This window comes from Mixophyes fleayi, chromosome 4 (genome assembly GCF_038048845.1).
Source record: "Mixophyes fleayi isolate aMixFle1 chromosome 4, aMixFle1.hap1, whole genome shotgun sequence".
Classification (NCBI taxonomy): Eukaryota; Metazoa; Chordata; class Amphibia; order Anura; family Limnodynastidae; genus Mixophyes; species Mixophyes fleayi.
Window position 1 is genome coordinate 230,215,257 of NC_134405.1, and position 18,271 is coordinate 230,233,527.

At 39.9% G+C, this 18,271-nt stretch overlaps 1 protein-coding gene across 1 annotated transcript; it reads left to right on the plus strand.

Moving 5' to 3' along the window:
- Nucleotides 1-818: 818 nt before the first annotated feature.
- AMDHD1 (amidohydrolase domain containing 1) lies at nt 819-13,343 on the plus strand. The gene is made up of 9 exons (XM_075209427.1): nt 819-1,095; nt 1,440-1,546; nt 3,429-3,493; nt 5,538-5,815; nt 6,066-6,291; nt 8,040-8,164; nt 10,038-10,131; nt 11,493-11,653; nt 12,932-13,343. The coding sequence occupies exons 1-9, from the start codon at nt 959-961 to the stop codon at nt 13,035-13,037; spliced, it is 1,299 nt and encodes a 432-aa protein (XP_075065528.1). The 5' UTR covers nt 819-958; the 3' UTR covers nt 13,038-13,343.
- Nucleotides 13,344-18,271: the final 4,928 nt, after the last annotated feature.

An 18,271-nucleotide genomic window follows, 5' to 3' on the forward strand; every position in this document is an offset into this window, starting at 1 on the left:
GGGGGCCTAGAGAGACAGAATCCAAATTGCCTTTGTCCATTTCTTTAGATATTTAACTATAATTGTAGAATGTAATATACACCCAAAGATAATGGCTGCATTGCCAACATGCATAGATGGGGAGAAAGACAATCTGGTTTGTGTGTAGAATTAATGACGGCCTTCCAGGAATTAAACTGTTTTTTTTTCATAATAATATAGCTTTACAATTACATTACTTATCCAAAAAACAGGTAGAGCACTAAATTCGGTTATTTTAAGCCCCAAAACATATATTTTTAAGCAAAATTGCAAAACAAAACCAAACAAAACCAAAACCAAAACCAAACCACGCATGGGCGGTTTGGCAAAACCAAAACACGACGGTAATCCAGATCCAAAACCAACACCAAAACACCGGGGGTCAGTGAACATCTCTAGTTTTAGCCAAGACGCAGGCACTTTCTGATGGAAGAAGCTAAGTGGACATTGGTGGATCAGGTCATGCCATACTGAATGTGGGTTATCTGCAGTAATTTCCCTGGTTCTATACACTGGCGTTAAATGGAAAGAGATAATCTAAGGAATTTAGCAGGAGCTCAAAGAAGCTTTCTGGGCATGCAAAACTGTTCTAACAATGTGGCGGCAGGGGGCGCAGTATGCGAACTTTTTAGGCCATCGAGAATACGAGTTTAACATTTTTATTGAAAGTTACACATCATCTATCTAATTATAGAAGAACGCAATATAAATGACGTGCATTAAAAAAACAAAAAACAAAACATACACTGAACGGGCACTTGTGAAACGTTTCAATCCGAACAATATAAATACATGGGAGGTGACAGATCTCACCTGTCCTTCGTTACTCCTGTGGTTTCTGTGACCTGTGTATGGGAGTAAAACATTGTCTGTCTGTTCTGCCGGCTGTGAGACGCACATCTAGGAGGAAGCGCTTTGTAAGGCTGTGGTTAGCACAATGTCTTGCAAATTTAAGCTTTTGTTGGAGAATGCAGCTCAAATGGTCGTTGTATGTAGGAAAGAAGAGGAATTTTTGCTCCAGGAAAGCATGCGGCATTTAGCAGTGCTGGAGAACGCCAGCCTGGTGGTCGGCAAGTAAGTCAGTGTTTTATACTTTCAGTGGAGTTTCTAGATTCTAGTTTTCTGCCAGGCCATAATATTAGCCTTTTGTAAACTAGGGATTATCTGCAAAGTACACTTGTATCATAATAAACAGGGGAATCGAGCCACAATAGATGATACAATGTAGGATGTCTACATCTACTTTTAAAAATACAGCATAGATATTGCATATGGTGTAGTATGGCTCTTGATACTACTTTATAATAGCTCCCAAGTATTTCATATTGATCATGTACATGTGTATGTATTGGGTGATGACAAACAATGATTCTATTAGTCCTAGAAAGTGTATAACATATTCTCTATGTTGTTTATAGTGATGGCTTCATAAAGGCTGTAGGACCCACGGAGACCATCCAAAGTCAATTTGCCCATGTGTTATTTGAGACTGTAATTGACTGCTCTGGAAAGTGTGTTCTACCAGGTAGGTGATTATAACTGTTTAGACTTAACCTATATTTTATTCTGTATAATTGGATTGATATTTCTTCAAGATCTCTTAAAATGTAAAAAATAATTATTGTTATTAACTAGCAAATGTTTGGTTTTGGCCAGGTGATACCAATATCAAAATTGACAACTAAGGGCCTGAGTCATTAAGGAAAGTAAGGCAAAAAAAAAAGCAACATTTATCCTGGACAAACCATGTTACAATGCAAGGGGTGAAGGACAATATTTGATTTTTCAAGTAGCACACATGCTTTAGAGCTTTATTTTTACATTGAAGTTTAAAGTTAATCTAGGACATGCCCTACCCCAACTATAAATCTGCCATCACATTTTACACTTGTCTTCCCCCTGCAATGCAACATTGTTTTGTACCTGTGCAATGTTGATCTTCTTTTTGGCCTTTACTGTCCCTAGTGAATCAGGCCCTAAGTCACTGCTTTCCATGGTTTGATGCAGGGAGATGGGCTAATTTTATAGCTATACACATGCATCAACTGCAGGGGAGAGTTTTGGCCATGTGGGCACTTTACACCCCTCCAATGTTCATGCTATGGGGGCCGTCACACTCCCTCACATTTAGGCTTGGCATTACTCCTTACATGGAAAGTACAATTTAAATTAGCAATTGTGATATTAGCTTGAGTTGGACAAAATAACAACCCATGCCAAAAGTGGGCATGCCCTTGATCTGCCCAGCACACACCCAATTTTCCACATCCCAAACTATTGGTTCCACCCAGTTTAGAAATGGTAAAAGAGAACGCTGAAAATTTCCAATCTTTTATATAAATCATCATTGTCAAAAAATATATAGATAAGTAAATTACAAAAGAAACTATAGAATCAGTAAAGATCAATACACGTGTCTATAGAGGAAGCTAGAATTACTAATCTTGAGTGATATCAGGCAGTATATAAATGGTTCCCTGCACAGCGTTTGGAACATAGAGAATCACAGCTAAAAGCATAAAAGGCCTACGTGTTCATTTGTAGCACAGTAGTGCTTTTTTTTTTTTTTTTTTTTTTTACTTTAAAATGTAATACCATTTTTATTTATTTTTATAAAGTGTTCTATATTTTGCAGTTTAGTACATTTCAGTGGATCATGTCAAAAACAAATGACATACAATGACATGAAACAGAAAGTAAAGATGTCACTGCCCAAATGAACTTACAATCGAAGAGGTTTGGTGGACACATGATACGGAAGGCAGCAGAATAACAGACAGCCACTAGTGAAGGAGAAGAGACAGCTTAAATTAGAGACCCAAAACATTCACCAGTCCCTGCAGAAATCCCAAAACAGTGAGTCGCTGGCAACCACAACTGTCTCCCACTACCAGGGGGGCTCCACTATGGGATCGGCCCAGGGCAAATGCCTCCCAATCCAACCAGCACCTGCCCATCATTTATCATAACCGAGTGTCCACTGCTACTTCTAGGGGAGGCTTTGGCTCTTGTGTTGCAGACAGAGCAGCCCTTCCAACTCTACCACCTGCTCCATACGAAGCTTAATACATTGTTTTCCCCAGGCTGTAAGTGATCAATACCACTTGTACTTGTTTCTAAAGCAGCAACACAATGTTTCCATTGGGTATCTAGAATGAGACCTTTTTACATTTTTTTTTATTCTTGACTTGAAGGCTCACTGAAAGGAGTCCTAACCCAGTGATCATACACATAACTAGGAATGTCTTGCTGAAACAGATGAGGTGCCAAATATTGTCTTCCATGCATTCCTAACACACGTTTCTTTTTCAATTTGCCTAGTATTAGCCTAAGAGCAGAATAAAACCTGACCGTGCATATTTTATTGTAGTTGTGTGAACTCAATTTGTGCTCCATTTGTTTTCCAGGATTTGTAGACGCGCACACTCATCCTGTGTGGGCTGGCGACAGAGTGCATGAGTTTGCTAAGAAAGTAAGTTGGTAATGGTGTTTGCCGTGTTTTTTGTTTATTTTTCTGAACTTGAATGTGTATGCTACAAATGGGTTAATCTACTTTGAAGCCACTAATGTTTTCAAAGATGTTTAAAAATGTTTTTCAAAGAAACAGTATTGTCATTAAAAAAATCCAGAAATCACAAAAAATTGTCCCTTCGGTGGCACAGTGGCTAGCATTGCATCATGAGTTCAATTCCTGACCAGGACTCTCTTTGTGGAGCTTTTATGATCTCCCTGTGTTTGTCTGGATTCCTCTGGGTGATCCAAAAACCTACTGGTATGTTTATTCCCTTCTGACAAACAAGCGTGTGTGAGACATTTTGGATTATAAGCTCCAATGTGGTAGGAATTTGAGTGCCTAAATATCCTCTGTACAGTGCTGCGTATTGTGATTGGTGCTATATAAATAAACAATAGTATAATTCTGATTTGTGGAATGCAAACCGATCACTGACTGATCCAAACAAGCTGGAGCCAATCGGGAGACAAAGCTAGGCAGGGAATTATAACATTTATAACACTCATGCCAATAGGCTTGTTTGTTCAGCTAGACACAGCCAACATGGCAATATCCAGTCGAATATGAAAATTACAAAATATATATATATATATATATATATATATTTCAGTTGTTTTGTTGTCTGCATGTGTGTTCAATGTAGCAGCTACACCACCTCACACACCTAGCATTGTGATCTGTACAATGTGGTTTACAGTGGGATCTGATTGTCTCTGACAATGAGGAATGTGTAGTGTGATTTGTGCAATGTGGATGGTAAAGACATCCGACTGTAGAATGTGTGCATTATGGACGGCAATGTAATATGTACAGTGTGCCTGACAATGTTCTGTAAGCAGATAACATTGCAATGAACACATGAACAATAAAAATCAACCAACCATCTTTTCCCCTCCCCCCCCCCACCTTCTGCTTTAACCTATGTTGGGTGGGCTGGGGAGATTGCTTCCTGAGTGAATGTTCCTGAAAGGGAAAGTGAGCGTGCAAAACTCATATCTAACTACCGTTGCTCGTCTCCTCACTTCTCACCAGGGGCTGGGAGGCAGGGGGGGCATCTGCTTGTGTCATAGAAGGCTACCCCTGGGCTGGGTCATTGGGCCGCCTGCATTGGTTATGGGATGTTTTTTTGTTTTTTTATCTCTATAATATTCCTAATAGGCTGCTGAAATGTTACACCCCCCCCCCCTTCTCCTGGGCTGAAACTTGCCAGCCCTGCCCTGCTTCCCACCACTCATAAGGTCACATCTGCCACCCCCTGATCTCAATACCTGCCATGTCTGCCTGCCTTTACTGATTAAGCCTTGCAGTGCCACCAGGCGTGCATCACTCCATTCAAACCATGGGATGTGCTGCAGTCATGGCCCTTTTCAGACTCCTTTCCATCAATCCCTTTCATTCTGCTCCTCCGTTGCATCACTATTCTTATCTCTAAATTAACACCTGATTTGTACTTTCCACTTCCCCATAACTTTTTCACGCCTCCAAAACTTCTTCCATGCTGCACCTAGCTCTATAGGGGGAGTATTCAATTCGTTCTGAATCTGCGTTTATGCTGTTGTTTAACGCCTTTTCGTGGTTACGCGGATTCAAAGCTTATCCACATCCTGTTCTTGAAAACACGTTCTTTACAGCAGCCTATTCTCTGTCCCTGACTTCTCTACCTCGTCTACTCCATCTTTATAGGTCCAATGTTAAACCATATCCCCCTCATCTAGCCCTTGTTTCTTATCAACTGCCTAATGCTTTTTTGATTGCAAGCTCCCTCTCCCTCACTCCCTCTCCCCTCCCCAAATGTATAGAACTACTGAATGTCTGATGCTGTATAAACAAATTGGCATTATTTTTCATCTTAAAAATGTATGTTCCTGTTGCCCCATTTTCTCGTTCCTAATTCATGTGTATGATTATGAATTGTAGTTTTTATTGTATATCTATCAGAATAGTACATAAAAACTGATGTTGCGTGCTTATGTCTGAGCTCTCCCTCTAAACGTGTCATTAGCTTGCAGGAGCCACTTATATGGATATTCATCAGTCTGGAGGAGGAATCAATTTTACAGTGGAGCATACAGAAGCTGCTTCAGAGGAAGAACTTTTCTGCAGCTTTAAACAGCGTCTGGAGCGCATGTTGAGATGTGGAACCACTTTAGTTGAATGCAAGAGTGGATATGGCTTAAAGTTGGAGACTGAACTGAAGATGCTGAGAGTGATTGAACGAGCGCAAAGGGAAATGGATATCGGCATCTCTCCTACATACTGTGGGGCCCATTCTGTACCAAAGTAAGAAGGGTTGAATTTCAGATACCTGGGTGCAATTTGTATAATTTGGAAAATTAACTCTAAATAGGACTTATATTTTATACAAAGCTTACAATGTACTAATCTGCTAACTGCGGTGTGAAATATAATGTGCCACTTCTACATGACTAAATCAGGGCTGGAATACCTTCTAGGCAACTTATGTCCAAGTGGGCAGCTGCTCGGGAGGGCATTATCCCATTTATCAATGTGTTGTTTCCTGTCTCATCAGAGGAAAGAGTGCAGAGGAAGCTACCGATGACATCATTGAACATCATCTCCCTGCTCTGAAACAAATGGCGTTGAATGGTGAAATTCATGTAGATAATATTGATGTCTTCTGTGAAAAAGGCGTCTTTGACCTGGAGTCCACAAGAAGGATTCTAACGGCTGGGAAAGCTATAGGTTTACATCTGAACTTTCATGGGGATGAACTTAACCCCATGAATGCTGCTCAGGTATTCGTCTATCAGATTTTTTTTTTCCCTTAACGTTGGACTGTGCTGTTAGTAAAGAGCTTTGTCATCTGTATGACATCCAGTGATGGGAAATATTATTTGCAACAGTAAAACGGACTCCTATTGATGCATAAGGAACTTGTACACCAGACAACTACTCTAAGCTGCTTATATAAACACATGTGACCAAATGGGTTGAACCTGGTCACACAGTGTTCAGGCTAAACAACCTAGGAACATGGGGTCCAGATATTCATCAGATTGTAGTTACTGGGTCAGGTGCTAGTTGGCAACATTTAGCCCGGGGTGTGGGTCCAACCATACCCAGTGTGTGGCACTGCCTGAGGCTGAGGGAGCGTGTCTAGCACTAGACTGGCCTCTAACACCCTCCCTAATCATTCACACACTATAAAAATGCTCAGTGCCCGCCCCCCCCCCCCCCCCAACTTAAGCAATGTTCTTGAGGTACCCTCTCTTCTACCTATTAAATATCATTTTAATATCTTTTGTCTTGTTTTGCATAATTTGAAAAGCACAAGTGTTAGTTGTGAACAGCCTGAATCGCCTTTCTCCTCCCTTCTGAACAAGCTAAATGCTTCACACCTACAGTCACTGTTTGGTTTGGGGTTTTTTATATGCAGAATTAATGCATGCCACATAAAATAGAGCACTTTTACTGAAAAAGGACAAATGGACAACTCAAAATAACTTTTGGCACTGCAGACTTGCAGTTTTACGCCTTCAAAAATGATCCTTACTATTTCTGTTCTTAACAAAGGCTCAGCAGATATATAGATTTATTTTATTTTTTTCTTTTCTTGACATATGGGGTCATGGCCTATTTTCAGACCGTTGATACTATTTGTGTGATGAAGGTGTAAGGAAATCATTTCATATTGCTATTCAGTAGTTATCCACTGTAGAACGGCTGTTTTGCCATTAAATAATCACTGTTGACTTCATAAGTAGAGCATACCTCTACCATGTAGAGTGACATATCTGTCCTCACAGCTTGGGAGAGTTCCTCAAAATCGTGACTGCTCCAGCAGAATTTGGATAGTTATCAGTGTGCTGCTCTTTCTTACCTGTTCTTGCAGCGTTGACTACAGTGCCGCTTGGCCACTGTAGTCTGTTCAATAAACTGTGCCTAATTGGTGTGAAATAAATGATTGAGGTGCATGCACTTATATCTTAGGTGATTGAAAGTATACTAACTTGTATAGACTTAAAGTGTTCTCCGTGAGTATTCCACCACCTAGTGATCCTTTGCACTGTTGGATTGCACACATTGCCAGTTTATTCTCGATCTGTCTCTACTCATAAGTTCTAGGGTACTGAGCACTACATTTTACAAACACTTGATAATTCACTTAGAAAAGTAACATTGCTTGGATGACTCTCTTGCAGACTAAAGTAACTGTATGGAACAAAGTCTCTGCATTATCGGTCCCTTCTGAGAACTGTGCCACTCTGGGAAAGCATTACCACATAAACAGAGTCTGCTCCTTACTGGTATTCTGTTTCTGTACTTGATGCAAATGGGGAATGACAATGTATGCTCACAAATACTGTGTCATCATGTGGGTGCACACACAAAAAATGTGACTACTGTTGTAAACTATCCGACGCTCGACTTCATCGGTTACCATTTTCCCGTGGTTTTCTTGGTATGCTCTGTAGGTAAATGGAATATCGTATTAAAATGTAATGTTTCCTGCAGTAGACACACATTGTATTTGTATTGTTAGTTAGGTGCAGACTTGGGAGCACATGCTGTGAGTCACCTAGAAGAAATAAGTGATGAAGGGATCTCTGCATTAGCTGCTGCAAAGTGTTCTGCCATCTTGTTGCCTACAACGGCCTACATCCTGAGGTAATGTTATGTACATTCACTTCTGTACCAACTTGGGCTCAGATGGAAACCATAATCTTTTGAATTGGTCTTATTTTAATTGTAATAATTACATGGGATACATTGCTGCTAAACATCATTGCGGGTAGTTTAGCCACCAACTACCAAACTGAATAACCTCCATGCACAGCCTGCGTACAAGGTTTAGTGTGCACAAATGTTTACTGTAACTATATATAGCTAGCGCACATATTATGCGCTTTACTGTAGGGGAAACAAAAATGCATTTTCCGCCACTATTTTGATTTTGGGGTGAAGGATGTTTAAAGGATAACTCTAATATATTGCCTCCAGCACTCCATTCCTCAAACCACTATTTTTGTATTTTTATTTTTTTGTCATGGTGTATTAATTCCACTGTAGCCCAGTATCTGTATTTTGTAGGCTGTATCATTGGAAGTATGTTGCATCAGTGTCTGCAAATAGTCTCATAGAAGCTTATAGAATGTGTTGTTTTTTTATTTCTTGTTTTTTCGTTATATTAGACTTCAAGACCTGTTTATATGTCATCCCAAGTCTAGGTACACAGAATGAGGCATATAATGCACACTGCTTTTTATGTTTTCATTGTAGATTTGACTTGACTTCCTCTTTATTATTGAGCCGAAACAGTTGTCTAGGTTATAGAAGGACATGATCACTATACTGTCTATAATGTGAAGGTGTCACTGCTGGTAGTCGTCTAAGTCAAATATAGATTGATCAGGGATTAATTTAGTAGGATCCTGTATGTTCAGAGAACTTTATTCATGTGATTTGGTGATCTACTATATTTTTCTCCTGGGTCACCACAGCAATTCTTAACCTGACTGCCTCACATATAATGCTGTGTCATTCCCACCTTTTACACTGAATGATTTCAACATCCCAAATAATTATTTACATCCTCCTTCTACCTCCAAACAATTCTCTAACCTTCTCTCTCAACCTCTTGGAGATGGCCACTACTTTGATCTTTTGTTTCTTCTCACCTTTGTCAGTTTCTGAATTCTTTGCATCTCCTACCTTTATTATATCGTTTCTACTATGACCATATTCCATCTTGGACCTTTATCTATACCACTTCCCTTTCAATATCATTTCTATGTGAGTGATATATCAGTGTGTGTGTGTGTGTGTGTGTGTGTGTATATCCTCTCCAGATCTTTTGCTAACCTGTGTTGGCTAGTGTTGCTGAATATCTTTTGGAAGTTTCATCTTGATGTCCTCTCGCCACCTCAAACTTTGCTTTTCAAAACCTGACCTATAAATATTCCTCCTCCTCCCCCCAATTAATAGAAGCCACTTCACATCTGAAATGTCTTTTTCTGTTGACAACCTGAAAATAAGACCTGTCTCTGAAACCTGATACCTAGGTGTCATCTTTGACTCAACTGTCCTTTGTTCCACATAGCCAATCAATTTCCAAATCCTGTTACATACTATTTTCGTACCAATTTGCACTTTATACAGTTTACACAAAGTTTTAATTTAATCTTTCTATATTCAAACATCCCACTGACCCCAAACCAACATTGTCATAGACTTTTTCTCCATTGCAATCAGGCTGGGCCAATATGCATATGTTGCACTGACCCTATAGTATTAAACTCTTATTTTATTAAACATTTGCCGCTTGAGAGCAGGGTCCTCCTACTACTTCTGCTTTGTCCATTTTCACACTCAGTATTGTTTTATTACTATTTGTTCTCGATTGTAAAGCACTGTGTAGTATTCTCGTGTTACATAAACAAATGTTAATAATTGAGCTGATCACCATCTTGAATACTAATAGATAACAAAATCTATTCTAGTCTCCTAATCTAATCTGTTTATTTCCCCCCCTTTCTCTAAGACTCAAACAACCTCGAGCTAGGGACATGCTCAATGCTGGTGTAATAGTATCTCTGGGCAGTGACTTCAATCCAAACGCATACTGCTTCTCTATGGTAAGTGTTTCTATGAGAACCCAGAAAACCGTGACTTATGGTTCCTCAGTGAGGCTAGGAAGATCCAGTGCTAGCTGCAGGGCAACACAGGAACTTCACCTTACATTGCTATATGTATATGGTGTGAGATGCGGCATGATAACAAAGCTGCTGCGCTCTGCACAGAGCGGGTGAGTCTGAGATGATCAGAGACTGTCATTTTCTCCTTTCTTTCCCCCTCAAAGTGAACAATTACAATTGGGCATTTATTAGTACTACACTTGTCTCCTCCCCTGTGACCGTTTCTTGGCACCTTCTGTGGTCTTCATTTAACTGTGCGATGACACATGGTGGTTGTATAATAATGAAAACCATTAATTTCATCATAATAAACACTGAATTCAGTTCAATAAACCTTGACATAAATGTCTGATACCAGCTATTTAGGGGATACCCCCTCTCCTCACCTCCTAGCTGAAGAATTTGAATTTATTTTAGCCCTTTAGACACTGAGGGGCATATACAGTTGTCCGCGGGATTGCCGAAAATCCTGCGGTCCGCGCAGGATTACCGTTATTACGGTAATCCTGCACGGAAAAACGTTAAACTGAAATCCAGCGAGAGATTACCGTATTAACGGTAATAGGTTTTTCCACGCTCGATCCCGCGGACAATTGAATAACCCCCCTGAGGGTCAGATTCAATTGGCTGCAATGTTCCTCAGAACATTGTGGCCAAGAGATCTTTACAGAAATCTCCGCTGACTTTTTTTTTCTCATGCTCCATAGAGGTGTGAGGAAAAATTTGCAGAAATGTTACCGTAGTAACGGCTAATTGAATGCCTTCCTAAGGGTTAGATTCAATTCAACGCAATGTGCCTCTAGGACAGTCTGCTCACTTTTCCTCTTGCCCCCTAGATGTGCACAGAAAAACAGGCAGATTATTTTTCTATGGCGGCAACATACACAGCTGGATTTGATGTCCGGCTGCACATCATTTTGAATCGAATATTCCCCTAAGACACGTGTAATGGCAACTGATTGAGTGGCTTCATATGCGGTTTACTATAAAATACTATGAGTGAAGTTTTGTTAAAGTTATGCATATAGTTATAGGAAAAGCAATTTGTTTTATGTCTTCAACCTGTGTGTTCCGAATGATGGGGAAATCTTTTACCAGAGATTTTCCTGTCCATCTGCTGCTTGGCACAATAGATTGAGTGAGCTGGCATGTTTCAGTAAGCATAAATGATGTAGTCCATGCCTCTCTTGTTTTTATCACCGTCCATGGATCCTGCATCCTTTTCCTAAGCCTGCAGCCTCCACTTTAAGTGCGATGCTCTCTGTAGTAGTATTGGTTAGTGACTCCCCCTCATTTTTCAGCCTATGGTAATGCACCTGGCCTGTGTCAATATGAAGATGTCTCTGAAAGAAGCACTGGCAGCTGCTACAATCAATGCAGCCTACTCTCTGGGACGATCGCACACACACGGTTCTCTGGAGGTTGGAAAGCAAGGAGATGTCGTGATCATCAATGCCCCACGGTTTGTATATACTGCATCAATCTTCATTCTCTTTACACTGTGACATCAAATAACAATAAATTGTTCCCAAGCGAACCTATAGACACTGTCCCACTCCCACATAGATACAAAGTATCACCCCACTCTTTAAACATACAAAACTAAATCCTATACCAACATGTGTTGGCGCCCCCATATATTAGATCATGTGCCATGTGTTTGTACTCTATTTTTCCAATGTGATTGGATTCCATGATATGTGAGAGGTGTACGCAGATATCCAGAAGAAAGGAATGGAATATAAAGGTTAACTTGTGGAGAACACTGGAAGAGTTAGAAATTTAGCAAGTGCAGGCACTTAAGGGTGTTGGTCATGGAAACTACACTTTACCTGTGGTGGATATATAATCTAAGAGTTAAAAGAATCAGTATCACTATCATATATTATAATTACTACGTGGCAGTAGGTGAAATGTGAGTATAAATGAAACATACTACACTGTTTGTTTATGTTTTTATTTATTAAGGCATTGAACAGATTTCTCAAGTAAATTGGTAAAAAGAATTCTACAGATGTGGAACAAGTTTGCTGTATGGGATTGTAGGCTCACTTTATTAAAGCTATTATTTCGGAGCGCCAACACATGTATGTATATAATTTAACTTTACACCATGAACTATGACAACAGTAACACTGGAATTAGTTGATCATTTGGTGAACTGGCCACTGCATTTTCAGTATATATTGTGGAACCTTTGTCCCAAGCTTTGTTTTTGTTACTTTCACATACCTTTTCACTGTAAACTACTAGACCTCCTCCTGTGTACTTAGATCCCTCCTCCCCTCTGCAATGCTGTGTTTTAAGGGCCCGATGGTGATGGTGGGTGGATGGGGCCCTGGACATCTTGTGGGTGGAGTTAAGTAACTGAGTGAACCAGTAGCTTCAGATTTGTCTGCACTGTTACAGTCCTCTGGCCAAAGCTGTGAGTACAGTTGGAGTGGGTGGAAAAAGGTGGCCATGTGGGGCCCAATGTAGTACGTCTCTGTAGCCCATCCTATAGCTTTCCCTAAGCTAGGAAAAATAAAATATAGTGGCATTTTTTTTGATGCCCTAACACACAAAATGTATTTTCTTTTTACTAGCACATGGCAAATATCTGGTCATTAAGGGGTTAGCCAAATTGTCACAATCCTTAATATGGATCCTCCACTCTTGTAGTGTTTTTTGGTAGAGTATACATGTGCCACCTAGTTTTTAAGAGTAACACTTTTTTTCTTTTTGCTTTTTTCTTTTATAGATGGGAACATGTAATTTATCAGTTCGGGGGCCATCAGGAGATGATTGAGTATGTTGCTATCAAAGGCAAAATAGTTTACAAGAATGAAAGAGTTCTCAACCTTTAAGAATCAAACTCCAAAAAATTCTGATTACTCTGGGAAATCAAGAAGGCCTGTTTTAATGGTTTTCCTGAGTTATTCCACAAGTAACAGTGGTACTACTTAATAAAATGTGTCTGCCCCATGACCTCACTGTGCTTTTAGTAGTGCAATTAAGAAGTCGAGAAAAAAATATCTTGGAACAGGACAAGACTTTGGGCTGTTTTGAATATGCCATCTGCCATGTTCAGTCTGTGGACATTTGGTTGAATGTGAATTGTAATTGCACTAGGAGACTGCTCCAGTCCAATAATAAAAAAATAAATAACCAAATATCTCAAAGCGTTTCACTTTGTGTATTTCAAATTTAAAATACTTAATCTCTCAACATTTATTGTTCAAATATCCATGTACATCAGTTTCTAACACACTGATTGGACAGAGGCACCACTTTATGCAGTTAGTACCTCTATTTGGACATTAACATAACTCTGACCAGTCTCTTATGTTAAATGAGAATAACAGTGGTGTTTGGCATAGGACCTCCACAGTTCTACTTGTTGGGGAGGGGGGAGTTGTGTGTTTTTGTTTTTGTTTTGTTTTTTAATAATATGATTTAATTATGTAGCAACGAACACTTAGCATATGAATGTAAACCGCTGACGTAGCGCCTCAATAGGTATGCAGCCTAGTGTGTATCAAAGACCCACTAATGCTTCAAAATACTGATATGTTACAAAACAGATTGATACATACATATGGCGCTCCCTGTACGCCCACTGTGTCCTGGAACGGACATGTACACAGGTGCTCTCCAAGCAAATCTCTGCAACATATAATCGTATAACACAGAGACAATAATGGTAAAGTATGTTCAACACATCCGTTGTTAAAAATACACACACTCCCATAGAATTCCCGTGCTTGGATATCTGTAATATGCACCCGTGTCTTCACTCTTTATGTGAACCCCAAAGGGTATGTGCTTACTAGAATGTAGATGATATCACGCCCTAATTGGATCAAGTGGTGCGGATTCAAATTCAGCAATCACGTGGGTTCCTCGAGCTCAAAAAAAATATAAAAACATTCTAGCGCATTATCATTTATTAAAACGGAGCCAAAAGACAAGAGGACTTGTACCATCTAACAGAGTATATCAGCGTATGGTAAGTATGAAATCTCAGTTTCCTCACTGCGACCTCTCCGTCTGTTCTCATGTACCGTCCTCAGTCCCGGTTCCAAGTGAATATAAAACCAATACATTTAAAACCAACGCGTTTCGACTTGTAAAGGGAAATTTTATTGAATCCTTCAACCAGTTGGTTGCAGAGGATATCAAAAAGATAGCGAAGAAACCATCCATGGCCAAAAAAAGAACATATAACTTAAATGTCAAAGAAAGAAAAGCCATCAAAACCTTGAAAGATAACCATCAGATAGTCATCAAACCCGCCGACAAAGGCGGGGGGGTAGTACTTATGGACAAAGAGAAGTATATAAAAGAAGTCCTAAACAACTTCATATGAATGACACATATAAAAAACTAAAGAAAGATCCTTTAGAACGGATCACTAAGGAATTGATGGTCTTCTTAGACAAACATAAAAATGTGGGAGCCATAGATGATACCGCCAAATACATATTGGTCCAATACCCGAGAACTCCAGTATTATATATGCTACCCAAAATACACAAGGATAAGGAGAATCCTCCGGGAAGGCCAATTGTTTCAGGGTCAGGATCTATCACCATAAATCTATCTGAAGTACTAGATTACCATCTGCAACCCATGGCACAAACATCAAAATCATATTTAAAAGACACTATCAGTTTCCTTAGCTGTCTATCAAACATCAGCTGGGATGAAAATATGATACTGGTAACAGCCGACGTTAAATCCCTATACACCATCATTGCTCACAATATAGGGCTGGAAGAAAGTCAGGTGGATTATGTCTTTAACATCACTTACAGAAGGAATGAAGGAGTTCATTATGGAGGGGATAGAATTTGTGCTTTCACACAATTATTTTAGATTTCAAGAAGACTATTATTTGCAGTGTGGTGGTACTGCGATGGGCACCAGGTTCGCCCCAAGCTATGCTAACATCTTTATGACCAAGTGGGAAGAGGAATATGTGTGGGCAGGACATGGCTTTGGGGCAGACCTGGTGACATGGCGCTGATACATAGATGATGTGTTCTTTGTATGGAGAGGGTCAGAATCAGATTTACAAGCATTTTGTAGTCATCTGAATGGTAATGACCGTAATATCGAACTTCCGTTTCAGTGGAGCAAAATGAGTGTCAATTTCCTTGATATCACGATTTATGTTGAGGGCACAACTATACAGACAAAGACCTACCACAAACCGACAGACATCAATAGTTACATTGATAGGAATAGTAATCATCATCGTTTTTGGCTTAAAAACATCCCTTTAAGCCAAATGAAGAGAGTTAGACACAATTGCTCTAAAGATCAAGTTTTTTATGAGCAAATAAAAGAGATGAGACATGAATTTAGTCAAAAAGGATATAGGGAAGAAACTTTGATAGATGCGGAAAAAGTGGCAAAGGATTTAAAAAGGGGGGACCTTTTAGTTCCCCAGACCAGAATCACAGAAAGGACTAACAATAAATATGAATGGGCTTTTATCTTGGGGTATAATTCTAAACACAAACAGGTAGAGAAGATATTTCACAGATATTGGTATCTATTAAAACAAGATGCAACAATAGGTAGCAAGATACCCGACAAACCCATTTTCATATACAGGAAGGCCCCTAGCCTGAAAGATAAATTGATCAGAAGCCATTTGCCGGAAGATAAGAGAACCTCTATTAGAACCAAAGGGTTTCATAGGTGTGCAGAATGTGCAGCGTGCAAAACCTGTCAAATGGAACAGAATAAAACAACAGTTCTAGTCCTGAATAATAAAGAAATCCATATAGATCAATTTATTACTTGCCATTCCAATAACGTCATCTATGCCATCAAATGCAGTTGCAACAAAGTATACATATATTTATATAATCAACACCGGAACAGCTTACATATGGAGAAAGATTCAAGCCTCGTTTTGATCTGAACCACGATCAGGAAACGGCTATAAAAAGATGAACACCAGACTGGGAAATACAACCTTGATAAAGACTTTTTCTACAAGTCGAAACGCGTTGGTTTTAAATGTATTGGTTTTATATTCACTTGGAACCGGGACTGAGGACGGTACATGAGAACAGACGGAGAGGTCGCGGTGAGGAAACTGAGATTTCATACTTACCATACGCTGATATACTCTGTTAGATGGTACAAGTCCTCTTGTCTTTTGGCTCCGTTTTAATAAATGATAATGCGCTAGAATGTTTTTATATTTTTTTGAGCTCGAGGAACCCATGTGATTGCTGAATTTGAATCCACACCACTTGATCCAATTAGGGCGTGATATCATCTACATTCTAGTAAGCACATACCCTTTGGGGTTCACATAAAGAGTGAAGACACGGCTGCATATTACAGATATCCAAGAATGGGAATTCTATGGGAGTGTGTGTATTTTGAACAACGGATGTGTTGAACATACTTTACCATTATTGTCTCTGTGTTATACGATTATATGTTGCAGAGAATTGCTTGGAGAGCACCTGTGTACATGTCCGTTCCAGGACACAGTGGGCGTACAGGGAGCGCCATATGTATGTATCAATCTGTTTTGTAACTTAGCATATGGCTGCCATAATTGAGCACACCTCAGTCTATAGTCTATTTCCAGTCTTTTGAGGGTCACAATTAACATATGGCTAGAACTCCATTGACCTTAATCACTTGCCATCTTAACACCCAGAATTCCAGGACAAAAAAGTGTCCTGTTCCTGATCTGCACAGGCATGCTCAATGTAATAACTACCCCAAATTCATAAGCCTACCCTCTTATGACCAGGTGATCAATATGGCTTTCAGCCTATGGCAGGGTCTCTTCACATCCTCCCTTTAGCCAGTTGTGGGAATGAGCAGAGTTTAAGGATGCATTTTGTGGTTGTTCTTATGACCAGTATCGTGCTACTACTTGTGTTTCTTGGTCACCACACATTCACTGACTAAGTGTTAACCGTGCACCGCTGTGCAGGTACTGATTAAGGGTTCAGACCGCCCAAGACTAATATGCACTCCTCACCTTCCATGCCAGGCTAATATGCTGTAGGTACAAACAAACTATTCCTTAATTGCAAATCCCAGCTACCTTCACTACCCCCACCCTACCAATGTTTATGTTCCTGGGTTTTGAAACTCTCCACTTGTCTCTTTAAAAAGGGTCATGGCAATATTTGTCACTTTTTGTTTTTCATTACAAACATATAAAGAATGCAGTGTGTACAGAAAGAGTTCAGTCTTGCCTGCATGTTACATTGGGCAGAACCCACAGCAAAAATTGGGATTGTCCCACTGGAATCACAACAGTTCACAGACTCTCCCTCCTGCTCTGTCCTACCTGTTCTTTTCACTTTCCCCATCTGTGGCTGCAGGTTTCTTTAGTTGCGTCTTATCTGGATCCTGGAATGTTGGGGGGGCCCTATCTGGAATTTTCTAAATGTACCCATTTTTCTTTTTTTCCCCAAACAGCCTTGGCGTTAAATCAGTACCACCCACAATAAATAATTTGGTTTTCCTCCATCTCCATCATTAAAAAAAAAATAGGTTTATTTATTAAATGGGAACACTATTTCCCTCCCTACAAACAGTTCCAGCAATAAATTAATAGGTATATTTCTGAAATGTAAATACTATTTCCTGCAACCATCACTGCCATTAAATAATTCATACTCATTTAATAAAAATACCTCATTCTCCCCAAAATCACCCCCACGTTCAATAGCTCCCAAACCACCCCATCTTAAATTAAGTCCCCACCATCACTCCACAAACACAATAGCACCCATTAATTAGCCACCACCTACATCACCCACTATATTGCCAAAAGCTCTATGTGCAATCACACACACATTTCTGTGCCCCTTCATCATCACCACTCTGTACCGCTTTATGATCACACTGTGCCCCTTCATCACAACTACGCTATGCTCCCTTATCAAACTGTGCTCTCCATGCTGCTTTTCCCTTTTTCACTTGGCCCCCTTTCATCACCCTGTGCCATGCTGCTTTTGCCCCCCCTTCACTCTGCCATGCTGCCCCCCCCCTTTCATCACTCTGTGCCATCTCTCTCTCTCTCTCCCTCCCTCCCCTTTGTTCCTTTGCT